The sequence below is a fragment of the Cervus elaphus genome, chromosome 19 (assembly GCF_910594005.1).
Source record: "Cervus elaphus chromosome 19, mCerEla1.1, whole genome shotgun sequence".
In the NCBI taxonomy this organism is placed as follows: Eukaryota; Metazoa; Chordata; class Mammalia; order Artiodactyla; family Cervidae; genus Cervus; species Cervus elaphus.
Window position 1 is genome coordinate 9,897,078 of NC_057833.1, and position 18,533 is coordinate 9,915,610.

Below are 18,533 nucleotides of genomic sequence, written 5' to 3' on the forward strand. Positions count from 1 at the left end.
GTATGCTCCTCTTTATCCCTGATAACTTCTTTTTTCTCTTTTTTTCTTTTTAAATTATGAAAGTATGATAACACATTTACAGGAGACCTGGAAAAATACAGAATGAAGTTATATATAGTTCTACCATATAACTATTTTTTAAGTAGATAAATTAAAATTTTTAGTTGCAGTATCAAAAGTCTCAAAAATTAAGAGTGAATATACAGAAAAATAGAAGGATATAGTAGACCTGAAAAGCACCGTGAACCAATTCAGCATAATTAAGATTTATACAATTTTCACACAACAGATATAAATTCTATTACAAGTTCCCATAGACTGTAAAGTAGGAAACACTGGAACATATCCAGGGAATAAAACGAGATGCAAAAATTTTGTGGTCTTAAGGTATTGAAATCATACAGAGTCTGTTCTCTTACACTGTGGAATTGTGTTAGAAATCAGTATTTGGACTTTGTGGGAGAAGGCGAGGGTGGGATGTTTTGAGAGAACAGCATCAAAACATGTATATTATCAAGGGTGAAACAGATCACCAGCCCAGGTGGGATGCATGAGACAAGTGCTTGGGGCTGGTGCACTGGAAAGACCCAGAGGGATCGGGTGGAGAGGGAGGTGGGAGGGGGGATCGGGATGGGGAATACATGTAAATCCATGGCTGATTCATGTCAATGTATGGCAAAAACCACTACAATATTGTAAAGTAATTAGCCTCCAACTAATAAAAATAAATGGGAAAAAAAATCAGTATCAAAAGACATCTGAAAATAACTCACATATTTTCAAGTGCAATATGACATTTACGAAGAGAGTTCATTTGACCTAGCCATTAAAAGCCTCAAAAAAGTTGAAGAGTGAAAAAACACAGGATGATTGCAAAGAGGAAAGCATTTATATGAGAAGTTAATCCTGGTAACTTATCTTGGCTGAAGTCTGCTCTGACATTGATGTATCTACTCACGCTGTCTTTTTATTTGTTTATTCATGGCTGTGCTGGGTCTTTGTTGTGGTGTATGAGCTTCTCATTGCGGAGAAGCTTTTGTTGGAGAACACGGGCTCTAGGACCCTCGGGCTCAGTAGTTGCAGCTCACAGGTTCTGGAGTGTGGGTTCGTTGCTTGTGGCCCAGGCTTACTTGCCCGTTGGTGTATGGAGTCTTCCCAGATGAGGGATTGAACCAGCGTCCTCTTCATTGGCAGGTGGATTCTTAACCACTGGGCCACCAGCAAGGTCTCTCATGCCGTCTTCTAATTAGTGTTATCGTGATTTATCTTTCTCTGTCCATTTACTTTTGATCTGGGCTTTTAGATTTGCAGTGGGTTTCTTTTTTATTTTATTTATTTATTTTTTTGCAGTGGGTTTTTTGTAGACAATATATATGTTTTGTTTTCTTTCTTGATCCACTGTGACAATCTCTGTCTTTTAATTGGTACATTTAGACTATTGGAGTTTGAAAGGGATTGTTGATAGTGTTGGATCCATCCTATCTGTTGTTTTCTATTTATTGTCCATGTTCTTTGTTCATATTTTTGTCTTTTTCTTCCTTTTGTGGTTTTAATTGATCATTTTATATGGTCTGATTTTCTCTTTCTTTGCATGTCAGTTATATCTCTTTTTTTACTTTTTCTAAGAAAAAGTTGCCCATGGTTTTTCTTTTTTGTTGTTGCTACAGTGCTGATTTCTGTATGTTGATTATGTATCCTGCAGCGTTGCTGAAATAATTTATTAGTTCTAACGGCATTTTAGTAGAGTCTCTAGGGTTTCCTAGATACAATGTTGTGTCATCTGCAAATAGAGACAGTTTACTTATTAATTTTAATTTGGATAATTTTATTTCTTTTTCTGGCCTGACTGGTCTGGCTTGGTCTTCCAGTACTTTGTTGAATTTTTGACTTGTTCCAGTACTTTGTTGAATTCTTGACTTGTTCCTGATCTTAGAGGAAAAGCTTTTCATCTCTGAGTATGTTAATGGTGGGTTTGTTGTATGTGGCCTTTATTATATTGAGGTATGTTCCTTATGTACCCAGTTTATTGAGAGTTTTTATCGTGTGTGATGTTGAATTTTATCTATTGCTTTTTCTGTATCTATTGAGATGACCATATTATCTTTATCCTTCATTTTTTTAATATGGTGTATCACAATGATTGGCAGATGTTAAACTATCCCTGCATCCCTGGAATAAATCCCGCTTGATTATGGTGTATGATCTTTTTAATGTATTGTATTTGATTTGCTAATATTTTGTTGAGGATTTTTACAACATTGTTTATCAGAGAAATTGGCCTATAATTTTCTTTTTTTGGTAGCTTTTTCTTGTCTGGCTGTGATATCATAGTATTGCTAGTCTCATAGAATGTGTTTGGAAGTGTTCCTTCGGCTTCTATTTCTCATGAGTTGTTATTAATTCTTCTTTTAAGTGCTTGGTAGAACTCACTGGTCGGAAAAGGCAATGGCACCCCACTCCAGTACTCTTGCCTGGAAAATCCCATGGACGGAGGAGCCTGGTAGGCTGCAGTCCATGAGGTCGCTAAGAGTCGAATACGACTGAGCGACTTCACTTTCACTTTTCACTTTCATGCACTGGAGAAGGAAATGGCAACCCACTCCAGTATTCTTGCCTGGAGAATCCCAGGGACCGGGGAGCCTGGTGGGCTGCCGTCTATGGGGTCGCACAGAGTCGGGCACGACTGAAGTGACTTAGCAGCAGCAGAACTCGCTGCTGAAGCCATCTGGTTTTGCAACTTTTGGGGAGGTTTTTGATTATTGATTCAATCTCCTTACTTAAAATGAGTCCATTCAAATTTTCTGTTGCTTCATGATTTAGTCCTGGTAAGTTGCATGTTTTTAGGAATTTGTCCATTTCTTCTAAGTTTTTCAATTTGTTGGTGTATAATTGTTCATAGTATTTGTGTGGTATCTGTTGTAATGTCTCCTTTTTCATTTCCAATTTTGAGTCCTTTCTTTTTCTTGGAAAGTCTGGCTAGAGGTTTGTCTGTTTATCTTTTTAAGAAACTATCTCTTATTTTCATCTTTTTAAAAATCATCATTTGTCTGTTTATTTCTGCTCTGATTTTTGTAATTTCCATTCTTTTATTAACTTTGGGCTTAGTTTCTTTTTTTTTCTAGTTCTTTGAAGTTATTAGGTTGTTTAAGGCCTGACCCTTTTTTGAATGTGGGCATTTATTTCTGTGAACTTCCCTCTTAGAATTGCTTTTGGCATACACCGTAAGTTTTGCTTGTTTGGTTTTCATTTTTCTTTGTCTCAAGATTTTAAAATTGCTCTCTTGATTCCTTCTTTGACCTATTAATTTCTCAGGGGCATGTAGTTTAATTGTCACATATTTGTGAATTTTCCAGTTTTCTTTTTGTAATTTCTACTTTTACCATTGTGGTCAGAAAAGATACTTGATTATTATTTCAGTCTTCTTGAATTTAGTCTGACTTGTTTTGTGGCCAGACGTGATTTATTCTGGAGAATGTTCCAACTGTGCTCAAGAAGAATGTGTATTTCTCTCCACATGTTACTTACTTCAGTCTGTTATCACTTCCATGGTTTCCAGTCAGTTGGATGTATCAGTAATTCTTATCTTTCCTCCTCTGTAAGTGAGGTTCCCTGCTCCTCCCGGCCCAGCTTCTTTCAAGATGTTTTTCTTTATTTTGCTTTTCTGTAGTTTGTGAATCGCACGCCAAGGTGTAATGTTTTGTGTGTGTGCTGCTCACTGTTTTCTGAGCTTCCTGCGTTAGTTTGGTGTCTTGTATTAATTTCAGGGGAAATTCTCATTCATTATGGTTTTAAATATTCTGTTCCTCTCTCTTTCTTCTAGAATTTCCATTGTTTATGTTATTTGTACTTGTCTCACAGTTCTTGGATTTCTGTTGTTGTTTTTTTTCAGTGTTTTTTTCTTCTTTAGTTTTCAGTGTGAGCCATTTTTATTGAGTTATCGTCTTGCTAAGAGAGTATTTCTTAAGCCATGTCCAGTCTGTTGATAAGCCCATCAAAGACATTCTTCATTTCTGTTATAGTGCTTTTGATCCCTTGAGATCATTTTGGTCCCTTTGAGAATTTCCAGCTCTCTGCTTACATTGCCCGGCTCTTCTTGCATGCTCTACTTTATCCTTTTGAGCCCTTAGCTTCTTAATAATAATACTTGTTTTAAATTGCCAAGCTAATTCCAATATCTCTGCAGTATCTGAGTCTCTTCTAACACTTGATCTATCTCTTCAAACTTATGTTTTCCCTTTTAGTGTATCTTGTACTTTTTTCTTGCTAGCTTGACATGATGTAGTGGGTACAAGGAATTGCTGTAGGTGGCAAGGTGTTGGGAGAGGGAAAGTGTTCTGTGGTCTTACGGTAGTTCTCAGTCTTAGTGAACCTGTGGCTTTGGGCTGTAGATTTCATGAGTGTTTTAAGTTTTTCCCTCTGTTCGATGGGACAGGAGGACTAGAATGGGCTCGGGTTGGCTGTTTTCTTTTCTCCCAAATCAGTTTGGTTCTGATAAAACCCTGTCATATTAGACTAGTTAAATAGTTTCTCCTGAGAGTTGAAGACCTTATTAAGAAAAGAATGGCTTGGTGTATTTCAAAATGTTTTCTTTTTCCCTCCCCTGTTGGAAGCACAAGGGAATTTTCCTCTAATATTCACTGTGAGAACTTGGTCAAGCTACTGGAGAGTGTGGGGATCCCAGATGACTGGGTCTTCCTGGACATTTTCTCTCTCAGATTTGTCCATGCTGAGCCTCCAGTGATTTCAATTATAGTTCAAGTTTCCCTCCCTCAGCACTGGTTCCTGTAGAGGTTTGCAATCATGGAGTTCTCCAGTAAGTTGTGATTCTCTGTATTTACCTGTCAGTCTCTCTAAGGGTATTTAATCAACTTTTTACTTGCTGTTAGAACATAGTGGTGTCTTCTAGCTTCTTACATATGCTGGACTGGAAACCAGAAGTTAGACTGGGTTCTGGTATGTTTTGAAGGCAGAAACAAAGGATTTGCTGTGGAGTGGGAAGGAGAGAGTAGAGTCCAATTTTAACTTCCAAGTGTTTCATCCTGAGCAACCAGAGGATGGTTTCTGTTTACCTGATGTGAAAGAATGCAGTAATTTGGGTTTGCATATTAAATTTAAGATTTCTTATTAAGTGTTGAAATGAAGGTGTGAATAGGCACTTTTATATATTTTTGAGTCAAGACTGTAGAAGGGAAAACTGGACTGGAGGAATAAATTCAGGGGTATACCATCATATAGGTAAAATTTAAGGTCATGAGAGTTTGGAATCGTTCAGAATGTATAGAGCAGAAATTTAAGGACTGAATACTGGTTGACTTTCAGGTGTAGAGATGTGATAAGATGAAGAACCAACAAAGAAAGTTCAGCAGTAGACAGTGAAATAAGGAATGAAGCAGGAGAGTGATGTCTGAGAAGCCAAGTAAAGAATGTGTCAGCTTTCCTAGTAGAGTGAGTGTAAGTTTGGGAGTTTAGCAAGCCTGATTTATCTACTTAATTAGCTGGGGATACTGGCAAGTTTCTTGATATCTCAGAGCCATAGACAGCGGGTAGTACTTGTACATGTAAAACATCTAGTCTGTCATCTGCTTTGTAGATGATAATTTGTCAGAAGCCCATTAGTCAAGGAAGTGGAGTTGCATTCATGGTTGATAGTATCCAGGAAAGAAACACTTAGGATATTCTGATAGGTTTAATGTATGAGGATTTTCCAAGATAGAGAATTGGTAGCTGCACATTGCCTGTTGAAGGCATATGGAACTGAGATTTAAAACTGAGTTACTCTTGCATTAAATAGACAAAGTGTTTGCAGTAACCTGGGTGCAGAAGTGAGGATACTCTGAAATGATGTCACAGCCATGTCGTTCATTAACTGCTGTATGAGGGAAGACCTTTATAACACCAGATCATGGCAATGTAGTTTGTATTTTTTCCCCCCATAGCTAAAAATCCACTAATTTGAATCAGTTTCCACATTTATGGAGGAAGAAATTGTGAGGAATTACTGTGGGTGCTCACTGAGTATTTTCAATATGAAAAAAAAATTATTTATGATTATTTTCTCTATAAAGGTATAGCAAATGAATCTAAAAAATTATATGGAGCCCAGTTCCACCCTGAAGTTGGCCTTACAGAAAATGGGAAAGTAATACTGAAGAATTTCCTGTATGATATAGCTGGGTGCAGTGGGACCTTCACTGTGCAGAACAGAGAAATTGAGTGCATTCGAGAGATCAAAGAGAGAGTGGGCACATCAAAAGTTTTGGTAAGCAATTTACATCTGAAAGTCTAAAACTTTATGCCAGTAATGTTAGACTCAAGGTTGACTGACTTAGCATAGCCCTTAAATTTTGACTGGGTGGTAGGTGTTTTGAGTTGCCCTGTTTCAGAGTGCTTTTTCAGTTACCATACATATCTTTGATGCAAACCAGGGGTTGAACCCAAGCCCTTAGCAGTGAGAGCACGGAGTCCTAACCCCTGGACCACCAGGGAATCCCCAGTGTTTTTAGGTGGTGATTGAAGCTCTTAGCATGTTTTTGCTTGTTTTACTAGTTTGACTTTTCGTCTCACCCCGTAGGTTTTACTCAGTGGTGGTGTAGACTCAACAGTTTGTACCGCTTTGTTAAATCGCGCTTTGAACCAAGATCAGGTCATCGCTGTGCACATTGATAACGGCTTTATGAGAAAACGAGAAAGTCAGTCTGTTGAAGAGGCCCTCAAAAAGCTTGGAATTCAAGTCAAAGGTATTGATGAACTCCAGAAAAGTTAACTTATGTGTCAGGACTTGTTTAATCAAATCTAGCTTGTGATTAAGTTAACCAAGTAGAGTTTTCCCAGTAAGTTTATGGTTGAAATGTTTTTTATTTTTACATTGTAATTACTTCTGGTTCAAGAGGGGCCACAGTATAAATTTTGAAAATTGATTACTCCTAATGTTATATATAAATGAATAAGTTACCATTTTCCAGCCACCATTGTGTTCTTTCTATCCATCTTCTTAGGCCTTAACTGCTTTTACATTTATGGATATCTTCTGCACTTTTATAAAAAAAGTTGTAAGCCATGGTTATAGTGAAATTAAATTAGTAGTTTAATGATATAAACTGTGTATTGGCTTAATTGGAATTGATGCCAAAAAGTTGAGTGTAAAATGAAGACTTGTACAGTTAAATATGAAGTAAAAATGAGCCTATTTCTTTCTTCTTTGGAAATATCACTAAAATAACAATACAGGCATAAAACAAGTATAATGCCAGAAGGATGAGGAATAGAGAGGAGGTAATAATAGCAGTCTAATGGTTTCAACAAAATGTTGGGAAGTAGAAAGCAGATGGTTTATGCAGGTTTTCTCTGATAAGCTATTGAAGCTTAAATTTTAGGACTGCTCACCAGCCAAGCCTTTTCCAAAATCTGGGAAAGGATTCTATCAGTATCTTCTCATAGTTACACATTGTATGAAATTTGAAGTAAGGTATTTTAATAATTTATAGTTAATTTGCTTTGTCTTTCTTCTCTTTCTCTCTTTTGGGTGGTTTTATAGTGGCTGCAGGCATTCGGGAATTATGCTAAGAAAACATCGAGTTGGGGATACATTTAGTTTGGATTTGGTGCTAAATTTGTGATTTGCAGTAGTTTCTGTGTATAGTTTATAGTTTGTGTTAGCCATGGGAGTATTAACTTGTGATTTAAGAGATGGGTGATTTGTTATTCCTTTTCTTGAAAGGGCCCTCCGAATTGTTGAGTTTCAGCCCCACAGAAACCTGCATCTGTCTTTGTTAACTGACATAGTAGGATGGAGGACTCCAGAACCTTGGGGAAGGGTTGAGGGAAGGAAGCCCAGCAAAATGCAGGACTTTTGGGAAAGCTCAGGAGTTGGGAATATTGGCTCCCTTACAGGGCCTGGCTCACTGGGTCAGCCTAAAACGTATTAGTTCAAAATCTGAGAAGCAATTACTTTTCCCTTTAAACAGGAACACAACTGCTGCTATCCCTCATCAGAAGATCATGGATTTATTCTCTAGAGATTCTAGGCTTAAACAAGAGAGGCTTTGGACTTGGGCATGTCAGTACCAGGCATAGTTGAAGGTGGAAGGAAGATTGCATGTTAAAAATAGTAACATTAAGGAAAAGCCTTATGTACTGAATGAAATCTCCCCCCCTCCACTGGCCACTTCCTCTATTCAGGCTATCAGAATGCTAAGAAACAGGAAATTGGAGGTGTCTTCTCTGGGTTGACCAGCTTGAGAGAAAGGCCTACAAATTCAGTAAAGAGAAGCAGCCAATTGCCTTGGCATCTTGTAGTGAAGCCTGTTTTTTTTAAACTTTACTCTTTAAAAGGACGGCCAAGGATCGCTAAGAGTATGTTTTTAGACATCAGTTTTTCATGAGACTGGTCACTGTGCAGTTCCGAGGACTTTGATCCCTGTATGTGTATCGCTGCTTTGACTTCCTTGGAGTTACGCTGCTTTTGGGGGATTTTGCTTGTTGCTCTGGTGAAGCACTGAATAGAGGGAAAGCAATTATCATAATTTGTGATAATATGGTCCTAGATAGTAAAATGTCACAGAATTCTCAAAGGAACAAAACTCAGTGAGTGCCTGTATATGAACTCTGTTAGTCATAGTTCATTGGTAGTTCTGGAATATGTAGGCAGTTTAAGGGGAGAATCAGAGGATCCATCTAGGTTTTCTTCTTTGTAGTTGATCTGTTACTTACTATTTTCAATCTTCTGTTATTTTAAAATATGCTTCTCTCCTCTTCCCCAGTGATAAATGCTGCTCATTCTTTCTACAATGGAACAACTACTCTACCAATATCAGATGAAGACAGAACTCCACGAAAGAGAATTAGCAAAACGTTAAATATGACTACAAGTCCTGAGGAGAAAAGAAAAATCATTGGGGATACTTTTGTTAAGGTACTTTTTAAATATTCTCAATGTGTACTATTTTAAATGTGAATTTTAGTATTTTTTCCTTGTCATTATACCAAATAGTCAAATTTTGTGACTGATTTTGATTCTTTTTTTGGCTAAGAGTTTTGCTGTGTTTTGCTATTATACTGATTAATAGAAACTATTTTATGTTTTAAAAAACATAAAATACATTGTCAGGCTGTTGTTTTAACTGCTTAAGAATAGATATTTTTAGATGATACTAGATTTTAGTTCTTTGGATGTTTCAATGGGTAGATTTCTTTTGGCTTTGATGGGGATGTTCATATACCTTTTTGAATTAAGTTAAATAAGCATTTGTCCTTAAAGGAGTTTAATTTGAGGGTTGGTGAATTTCATCTCCTGGTTAGTACTGCAAAAGGACTCTTAGAAATTTAGCTGAAAGTATTAAATTTTGCTGTCTTTAAAAAAAAGTTTGGGGAGAAGTAGCCACAAGCGGAGGCGAGAGCCATGGGTCAGGCGGCCAAGATTTTACAGCTCTTTAAAACATTGCACAGGACCAGACAACAGGTTTTTAAAAATGATGCTAGAGCTTTAGAAGCAGCCCGAATAAAGAAAAATGAAGAATTCAAATGTAATAAAACTGAAACTTCTGCTAAGAAAATAGAAGAGCTAATAAAAATAGGTTCTGATGTTGAATTGATACTCAGAACATCTGTTATACAAGGTATTCACACAGACCACAATACGCTGAAATTGGTCCCTGGGAAAGACCATATTGTGATGCACCAACTCAGAAGCAATGACTTTCACTAAAAAAATAAAATTATAGGTCTTTGTCATTTTTTAATTTTAAAATATACAACTCTAACCAAACTCCTGGAAATGCAGATACTTTTCTCTAAAATGGCATATTAAAAATTAGTGAATTATAGTTTCATAATTAGCTGTCATGTTGAAAGGACATTGCTAAAAACTGCGGAACATAGTTAAGTATTTCTAAAGAACATTAGGTAAGAAGACATTTCATTCTCATTGAAAATCAAACTGCATAAAGTGAAATAAATGGCTAGGGAGTTATATTCACTTCTCTTTGGCCTTGATGAGTATTTTGGTTTTATCATAGCTGTTTGAGAATGAAGTGTTTTGACAGGTTGGTGGCTTTTTTCCCATGTGAACTGAAACTATTAGATTAAAATTACTAGATTAAAAAAAAAAAAGTTTGTTTCTTAAAAGGTTGTTTTACTCCTGTTGATTATAGATTGCCAATGAAGTAATTGGAGAAATGAACTTGAAACCAGAGGAGGTTTTCCTTGCCCAAGGTACTTTACGGCCTGATCTAATTGAAAGTGCATCTCTTGTTGCAAGTGGCAAAGCTGAACTCATCAAAACCCATCACAACGACACAGAACTTATCAGAAAGTTGAGAGAGGAGGTAAAAGCTTTTGAAATCTTTACCATAAAGCCTCTTTCCCTCCTTCACCATTTTTAAGTGTACTGTTCAATAGTTTTCAGTATATTTGTATTGTTGTGAAACAGATCTGCATAACTTTTTCATTTTGCAAAACTGAAACTCTGTACCTGTTGAACAACAGCTACCCTTTTCTCCCTCTCTCTAACCTTGGTCATCTACCATTCTACTCTTTGTTTCATTGAATTTGACTACTTTAAATACCTCTCATAAGCACAGTCATAGAGTTTTTGTTTTTTGTGACTGGCTTATTTCACTTAGTATAAGTCCTCAAGGTTCATCCGTGTTGTAGCATGTGATAGGGTTTCCTTCCTTTTTAAGCTGAATAATACTCTATTGTATATATATACACATGTCACCAATGGGCATTTGGATTACTTCTGCTTTTTGGTTGCCGTGAAGTTTGTTGTGCTGCTCTGAACATGGATTTGCAAATGTCTCTTGGAGCCCCTGCTTTCAGCTCCTTTGGATATGTACTAAGAAGTGAGATTTCTGGGTCTTAATGATAGTTTTACTTTTAGTTTTTTGAGGGACTTCCTTAATGTCTCATCAAAAGTTATACTCTATTAAAATCCTACCAGTAGTGCAAAAAGCTTCCTATTTCTCCATACCTTGCCCAACACTTGTTACTTTCTGTTCTTTTTTTTCAAGTAGCCATCCTAATGGATGTGAATTACCCCTCCCTTTTTATTATTTTAGGCATCCTAGTAGATGAGAAGTGGTAGGTATCTCATTGTGGTTTTGATTTGCATTTCCCTAATTGGCTAACGATGTCAGTCGCCTTTTATGTGCTTATTGGCTTTTTATATATCTTTGGAGAAAAATCTGTTCAGTTCTTTTGCCCATTTTTAAATTGCTTATTTATCTTTTTATTATTGAATTGCATGTGTTCTTTATGTAGTCTGTAGTCTGGTTATTGGTTATTAGATACATGATTTGCCTTCTGTGGGTTGTCCTTTCACTTGATGGTATCATTTGGAGAGTTTTAATTTTTAAACACTAGTATGTTTTCTGATTGACTTATATTACAGTGAGAACTAGATCAGAGATGTGTGGGAAGGTTTGCTCTGATTTTTGTCTGTTTAAAAGGTTTGTGTTTAAAATGTATCTCAAAGAGACACATAAAAATCACTAAAATATCTGATTCCTTAAAAAGACAAAGGTAGAAATACTTTAAAAGATGAAGTTCTAAAAAATGATTTTTAAAGGTAAAAGACAACAGGAAAAGTGAGTAATTTGTTGTTCTTTGTTTTTCGTGTCATTTTGGTTACTATTATAATTTGTATTAATTAGCCTTTTTCTTTCATGTAGGGAAAAGTAATAGAACCTTTGAAAGATTTTCATAAGGATGAAGTAAGAATCTTAGGCAGAGAACTTGGACTTCCAGAAGAGTTGGTTTCCAGGCATCCATTTCCAGGTAAGAAACGGAATTCTGTTTGGTTTGCCATTAGGTCTTCATGTTGAATAAGAATCAATTCAGACATGTTTTGAAGTAATTTATCATTTTAGGGAATATGTAACTTGAAAGAAAGGAAAGGATGGGTAGGGAATAAACATTCTTTTTAGTGCCTACTGTATATATTTCACTTTATTAAATATTCATTTTTTATTATACATATTTAAATGTTGCATTATCCTTGTGTAAATAGGTTGACATGTAATGTTGCCATCAGATAAAAAAAACCAAGAAATATTTTAATAACACTGCCATACAATTCTTAGTGTTAGAACTTGGGTTTTTATGTTCTTTCTACTATACCATGGTGTATTCCAGATAGTGATTAACTGGAAATAAAAGGACGGGAAGTATGACGCAAAGTAGTAAACTGAATGCTTCACCAGTGGCAACCCAGAACTGTCCTCTCGGCCTGCATCTTGTAGGGAGGAAGGGAGTTTTTTGCTGTTGTGTTTTAAAAGCTGGCACTGAATTGTGCCGTATTTCCCATTGTTGCTGAAACCACCCATAGAAGACACGCTGCCTTCATGCATTGTCACGTATCTTCACATCGGTCCTTTGCTTTACATGACATAAAATAAGTTCGTTTTGTTTTAGTTTAGTACAGATTTTTTTGTTGTTTCTTAGTTTTGCTTTTACGGGTGGTAAAGAGCCTTGCTACAGTGTGGGAGACTCAGGTTTGATCCCTAGGTCCAGAAGATCCCCTGGAGAAGGAAATGGCAACCCACTCCAGTTTCTTGCCTGGAAAAAACCCCATGGACAGAGGAGCCTGGCATGCTACAGTCCATGGGATCGCAGAGTCAGACATGGCTGAGCGACTTCACTTTACACTTTAAAACTCACTTCTCTGAAACCCTTATCCCCTGACTGACTTGTCTGAATGGATGAACCATTTGTTTTCACAGTGCTGTATGTAACTCATTCGTGAACAAATGAAAATATTCCGTTTTTAAGTTGTCATAAAAATATTAATAATTAGAGGTGATACTTGTTAATTAGGACTGTAAGTAAGTCTTATTGTTTTTGTTTTGAGTTCTTGAGTGTGGCAAGTCTTCTACCTCAGTTCCTGTGTCTCTACGATAGTTATTAGATGATGAGTTGAGAGTCGTCTAATCAAACTAAAAAGAATAGTTAATGTTTCCTGAGTACTAGTGTGAGCTAGGCATTCTGGTAAATATTTTGCATACATTGTGTTATTTGATCCTCACAATAATAACTACTGTTGTCCTGTTGTCCAGTTGAGGGGATTTAGGGACAGAGGCTAGTTTGCCAGAAGTTACACAGACTGAGTTTGGAACCAGGACTCTAGCCCCACTAAGGCCTCCTCAGGACTGGCCACTCTTAACTACCATGTTGCCTCCATAAATAGTGCTACACAGATCACGACCCACATGGGGGTTAGCGCTTGTTTATGCTACTAACTTCAGTTCTGGCATTCAGGATATTCAGTCCCAGTGTGTGTTGGCAAAGAATTGTGTCTGCAAGTAGTTTTAAATAGATTGGCACATATATTGTGTATTAAAAATAATTATTAGAGAATTTTGAGATTCTTAATACATGTACTATGAAAATAAGAGATGGAAATAACTGATATGAAGAGAATTGAAGCATTCTAAAAGTAATGAGTTGTATGGGAAACTAATAGCTGCATTTCATGTTAAACGCTTTAAAAACCCTAAAGTGTATATGTCAATTATATTTCAATAAAAGCAGTTAAAAACAGAATGGCAGATGGGTTTTATATTTTGGGAATAGTGACTTTTTTAAAATTAAGATTTTATATTAAATATAACATTTTTATTAAATATCATTGTATTCCTCTTCAGGTCCAGGCCTGGCAATCAGAGTAATATGTGCTGAAGAACCTTATATTTGTAAGGATTTTCCTGAAACTAACAATATTTTGAAAATAGTAGCTGACTTTTCTGCAAGTGTTAAAAAGGTAATTTGTGTTGAATTTGTGTATTATAGGAGCTTTAAAAAGATACAGTTAATCAATACAAGGAATTGAATGGATTCTTGTTGGATTTCAGTATTTACAATGAATTAATTAGGGTTTTGTTACTTGAAAATTCAGAGACATTTAACCTTTGGAAATGACTATGAAGACAGTATTCTACAGAGGCTTTTAAATGCAGACTTCTCTTTTCAGCTAATCTGTATATTTTTCCGCTATTCTACATATTTTAACAGGTTAGATACTTTGAAATCCTGAAAGTACTTGATATCAAGTATTTTAAAACACCCTTTCATATGTCTTGTGAGAAAGTAAGGGAGATCATTTTAGTTCCAAACCGAAGATGATTGAGAAGTCTTCAGTTCTTCTGTATATTTGGTGCTTAAAATTTATAATCTGTATTAAAGTGGGCCTTGGTTGGTAGTGCTTTTGAGTGTCGGAAAAGAAGCAATGTAAATTATCTTTGGAGTCTCTTCAACTGGGCTTCAGAGAATCCCTATAAATAGGACTTTTACAAATATGACCTTATAAGAAAAAACTACAAAATACATCTAAAAAGTAAGGCACAATGAATGATAGCTAGTAGAAGACGACCCTCAATCACTTCAGATACTGGAATTAGCAATAAATCATATATAAAGTACAAAGAGTTAAAAGAAGCAATTGTTAATGAGAATAAAGTATATAAGGTGCCTGGGAGCTTTGAAAAAAAAATTAAGTTCTAGAAATGAAAACTGAAATTAAAATAGAGAGTTAGTGAACTTGAATTTTCCAGAAATTGGAACAAAGCATCAAAGAGAAAATATGATTAGAAGAGGTTGAGACAAAATGAGAACGCCAACTTAAATGTATATCCCGAAGGAGATAGACAAAAGTATTTGAATTCTGCCACACTTTTGAAAGGGCTTTCCTGGTGACTCAGTCACAGAGAATTGGACACGACTGAGTGCCTGAGCACAGCACAGCACGCTGTTGAAAGACACCACGCCTCAGATCTAGGGACTAGAGTCCATCCTGACCAGGGTGAAGGAGAAGGACTTGACATCTGATCGGCGTCGCTGTGTGGGCGCCCCTGGCGGCTCAGACGTGACGAGTCTGCCTGCAGTGCTGTAGCTACAGGAGAAGCGGGCTCAGTCCCTGGGTGGGGAAGGTCCCTGAAGAAGGGCATGGCAGCCCACTCCAGTATTCTTGCCTGTGGAATTTCATGGACAGAGGAGCCTGGTGGGCTACAGTCCATAGGGTCGCAGAGAGTTGGTCACAACTGAAGTGACTTGGCACACGCGCAAGCATAACTATGGAAACTGCAGGCTGCCAAAGGCAAAGCAGCTGCAAAGAAAAGACTGATTTCTGCATAAAGGAAAGACTAACGTGCAGGCTGTGAAAGGAACAGTAAAAGCAGGAAGAATTCAAAATGCCAACAGAAGATACTTGTGAACAATAGTGAACAGATAAATGGTCTCAAAGAACTTGGGCAAAATAAAGACGTTTTCACAGAAACAGAATTTATTGCCAGCAGTCTATTACATAAGGAGCTAAAGGCAGTGGTTCTCACCCCTGTTTGTGTATTAGATTCAACAGGGAAAGCTTTTGAAGTATACTGTGCTTGGACCCCCTTCTGCCTAGAATTTATTTAATTGATGTGGAATGGGACAGGAGTGTACTAAGTAATTTGAGTGGGTAGCTAGGTTTGAAAACCACTGTTTTAAAGAACTGACTAGAGAAGAAGGAAGGGGATCCTAGTTTAAAGGGTCTGAGATACAGGAAGGACTGATAAGCAAATAAAATGGTAAATGGGTAAAATTAAATAGACAGGCTGTATAAACAGATCTCAATTTTGCTGTTTACTTTTTTAAAAAATACAACATATAGCTAAAACATCTTGTAAGCCATAGGGGGATTGATTGGAATTAAAGCATTCAAAGACCTTTGTATTGTTTGCCAGATGAGCATAGATTGATTCTCTTTTGTTAAAGATCCCCACTTAAGGGAAGCCGCCAAAGAATGAAAATAGAGGGTTTAACTTCACAATTAGTAAAGGGGAAATAAATGAGTTGGGAAAAATCATCAGTTCAGAGAAATGTAAGGAGAAAGAAACATAAAAAGTGGACACACAAATAGAAACTGCTGAATAAACTGGTAGAATGGAATTGAACCTTAATATTAACTCACAATTAAAAGACTAATATCTTTAGTTAGGACATAATGTCAAACTAGATTGAGGAGTAAAATCTAACTATCATCTGTTTACCTAGGGATAGAAAGAGGGAAGGTAAAAGAATAGAAAAGGATAAAAGAATAGAAAAACATATATTCAATACCAGGCCAATAAACTGATAAATTCATTTCAGACAAAGTTGACTTTGTGACAAAAAATTCCCCTGGAGATAAGGAGAATTTGATTCGTGAGGTGTCCCTTGCCAGTGACAGAGGAAAAGCCTCCATCTGTATAAATCTTGTGTGTATTTCTTGTCCTAATATTTAACTTTTCATAGCCCTGGCCTTCAGTGATGAAATTCTGACAACACTGCATACATAGCACACACAAGTTAGAAATACCGTATAGAATCTATTGCTTGTAAGCTAGAAGTAGACACATAAGATAGTAACAGGCACCAAAAGAGTGACTACCTTATTTCTTGAAATCCTAAGAAGTATGTCTTTGATTTTCTTAGCCACATACGCTATTGCAAAGAGTTAAAGCCTGCACGACAGAAGAGGATCAGGAAAAGCTGATGCAGATTACAAGTATGCATTCACTGAATGCCTTCCTGCTACCAATTAAAACTGTGGGTGTGCAGGTGAGTTGTGTGAATTCACTGACCTGTGACATAGCTTCTGTTGCTCTTTCTGCTAATATCGAAGTAAGAATGACTTACAAAAATGAAATATGAAAGTGTATACAACAAGTTTAAAAATGTAAAAAGGCAATATTTTATGAATGCTTATGGAGTGAATAAGGTTGTAGGAACTAAATATTCAGGCTGAGATTTTGTAGTTTTGAAACACCCATCATCTATAACCAAAAGTAAAACTTCAAAGAATGAGTTGTCATAGGATTGGCTTGCTTTTGCTCTGAAGGACGGGTACTGAGAGGTCATGTCCTCATTTATCCTTCTTGATATGAAGTGTTCTGTGGCTTTAGAAGTCTCTGACTGAGAAAGGCCCTGGATGGACATGTTTTTACCATTTAGGCCTTGTTCTCAGCTTGTATTTTCCTTAAACCCGTGTCCTCTGCCTCTTCAGCATGTCTTCTCTCTTCCTCTGAGCTGTGATAATGTACAACTAACATTTTCAGTATTTGTTGTGCAGTCTTTCCAATTGTAAAAGCATGTGACTATAATATAGTTCTCATTTTTGAAATGCTATTCATAGATAGATTGTATTAAGTTTGCCTTTGTTTACATGATCATCAAGTGAGTTTCTAGGGGAAAAAGCTTGGGAGGATAGGGAAGGAGTAAGGTTTCTTTTCTCTGAGTTAGGATTTGAAGTTAAATGGAAACCAGAAAAGGTGTCAGTAATTCTACTAAAAATTGTGTGAGTGCCACTTGGTGGGTTAATGTGGTTATAATGTTCTCTTACAGTAGAATTAAGCATGAAAAGAAATGTTTTACAGATCTAACTCTTTTCCCTAAATATGTGAATCTGAGTCCGTTCTTTTAAATTCCCCTTTCTCCTGAATTCATGTAGCCCTGTTTGTAAATAAACAGTAAAACTTCATTGTTATTTTGTAATTAAACAGAAATATTTTAGTTCATGGAAATGATATGGGACAGTTATTTTCCCCTCTCCCTCTTTCAAGGTCCTTATGTGAAAGCTACTTACATTATTTTTAAATCAAATTGAAATAACCGTTCCTGGAATTGTAGAAATAATTTTCTTTCAATGATACATGGATTATCTCATCATAGATTCATTTTGAAATTCATGATATGCTGTTTCAGGCAGATATTACCCTACTTTATAAAAATAGAAGAGCAGATAGGTTGACCCCCCGCCCCACCCAGTTGTAACTAGGTCTGTTGTAAAAACTTTGCTGCCTTGTATGCTGACTTCTCGTTTTTTGATAAGTTCATAGATAATACTATGGATAAATAAATAAGTATAATTTGTAGGATGAATGATTTCTTTTTAAAAAATGATTTAACATATGCACACTACTACATGTGAAATAGGGAAACAACTGTAGTACAGGGAACTATAAATTATAATGGAAAAGAATCTGAAAAAGAGTATATGCTTGTATAACTGAATCACTTTGTATACTTGAAGCTAACATAGCGCTGTGAATTAACTACACTTCATTAAAAAAAAATGACACTTATTCAGGCTCTATTACTTTTCCTGTCAAAATAGAAGTTTCTTTTGCTGTTAGTTATCTTTTATCTAGTCTCTTAGGTCTTTGCAGCTGAGACTTAGAAATCCAGATAAAACTCATAATTCACGGTTAGTATAGCAATGTGGTTTATTTTCTAAATATCAAAATAAACTGTACTTCTTAAAGGAAAATCAAAGGCGCAGTACATTTAAAAATTAATTCTCCCTGTTTTTGCTCTACAGTTAAATGTCCCTTTCAGAAATATTTAGAATGAAAATGAAAGGAAATTATTTGACACATTGTACATCACCTTTTTCTTTTTAACTGAGCATCATGAACTTCTTTTCCTGTCATTGCAAGTAGATTCTTATTGTTAACTGTTGCCTTTATTCCATGTATGATTATACCATCATTTATTTAATTATTCCCCTCCCAATGGACATTTAA

General features: G+C 36.2%; 1 protein-coding gene and 1 pseudogene across 2 annotated transcripts in view; both read left to right on the plus strand.

Moving 5' to 3' along the window:
• Positions 1 to 18,533, plus strand: part of GMPS (guanine monophosphate synthase) — a 68,489-nt gene that overhangs the window by 41,533 nt on the left and 8,423 nt on the right. For both annotated transcript variants that reach the window (XM_043873739.1, XM_043873740.1), the window contains exons 6-12: positions 6,066 to 6,259; positions 6,572 to 6,737; positions 8,760 to 8,911; positions 10,149 to 10,322; positions 11,670 to 11,775; positions 13,641 to 13,756; positions 16,444 to 16,569. In XM_043873739.1, the coding sequence (XP_043729674.1) occupies positions 6,066 to 6,259; positions 6,572 to 6,737; positions 8,760 to 8,911; positions 10,149 to 10,322; positions 11,670 to 11,775; positions 13,641 to 13,756; positions 16,444 to 16,569 (1,034 nt within the window). The remainder of the gene's footprint in view (positions 1 to 6,065; positions 6,260 to 6,571; positions 6,738 to 8,759; positions 8,912 to 10,148; positions 10,323 to 11,669; positions 11,776 to 13,640; positions 13,757 to 16,443; positions 16,570 to 18,533) is intronic.
• LOC122675274 lies at positions 9,203 to 9,763 on the plus strand (annotated as a pseudogene).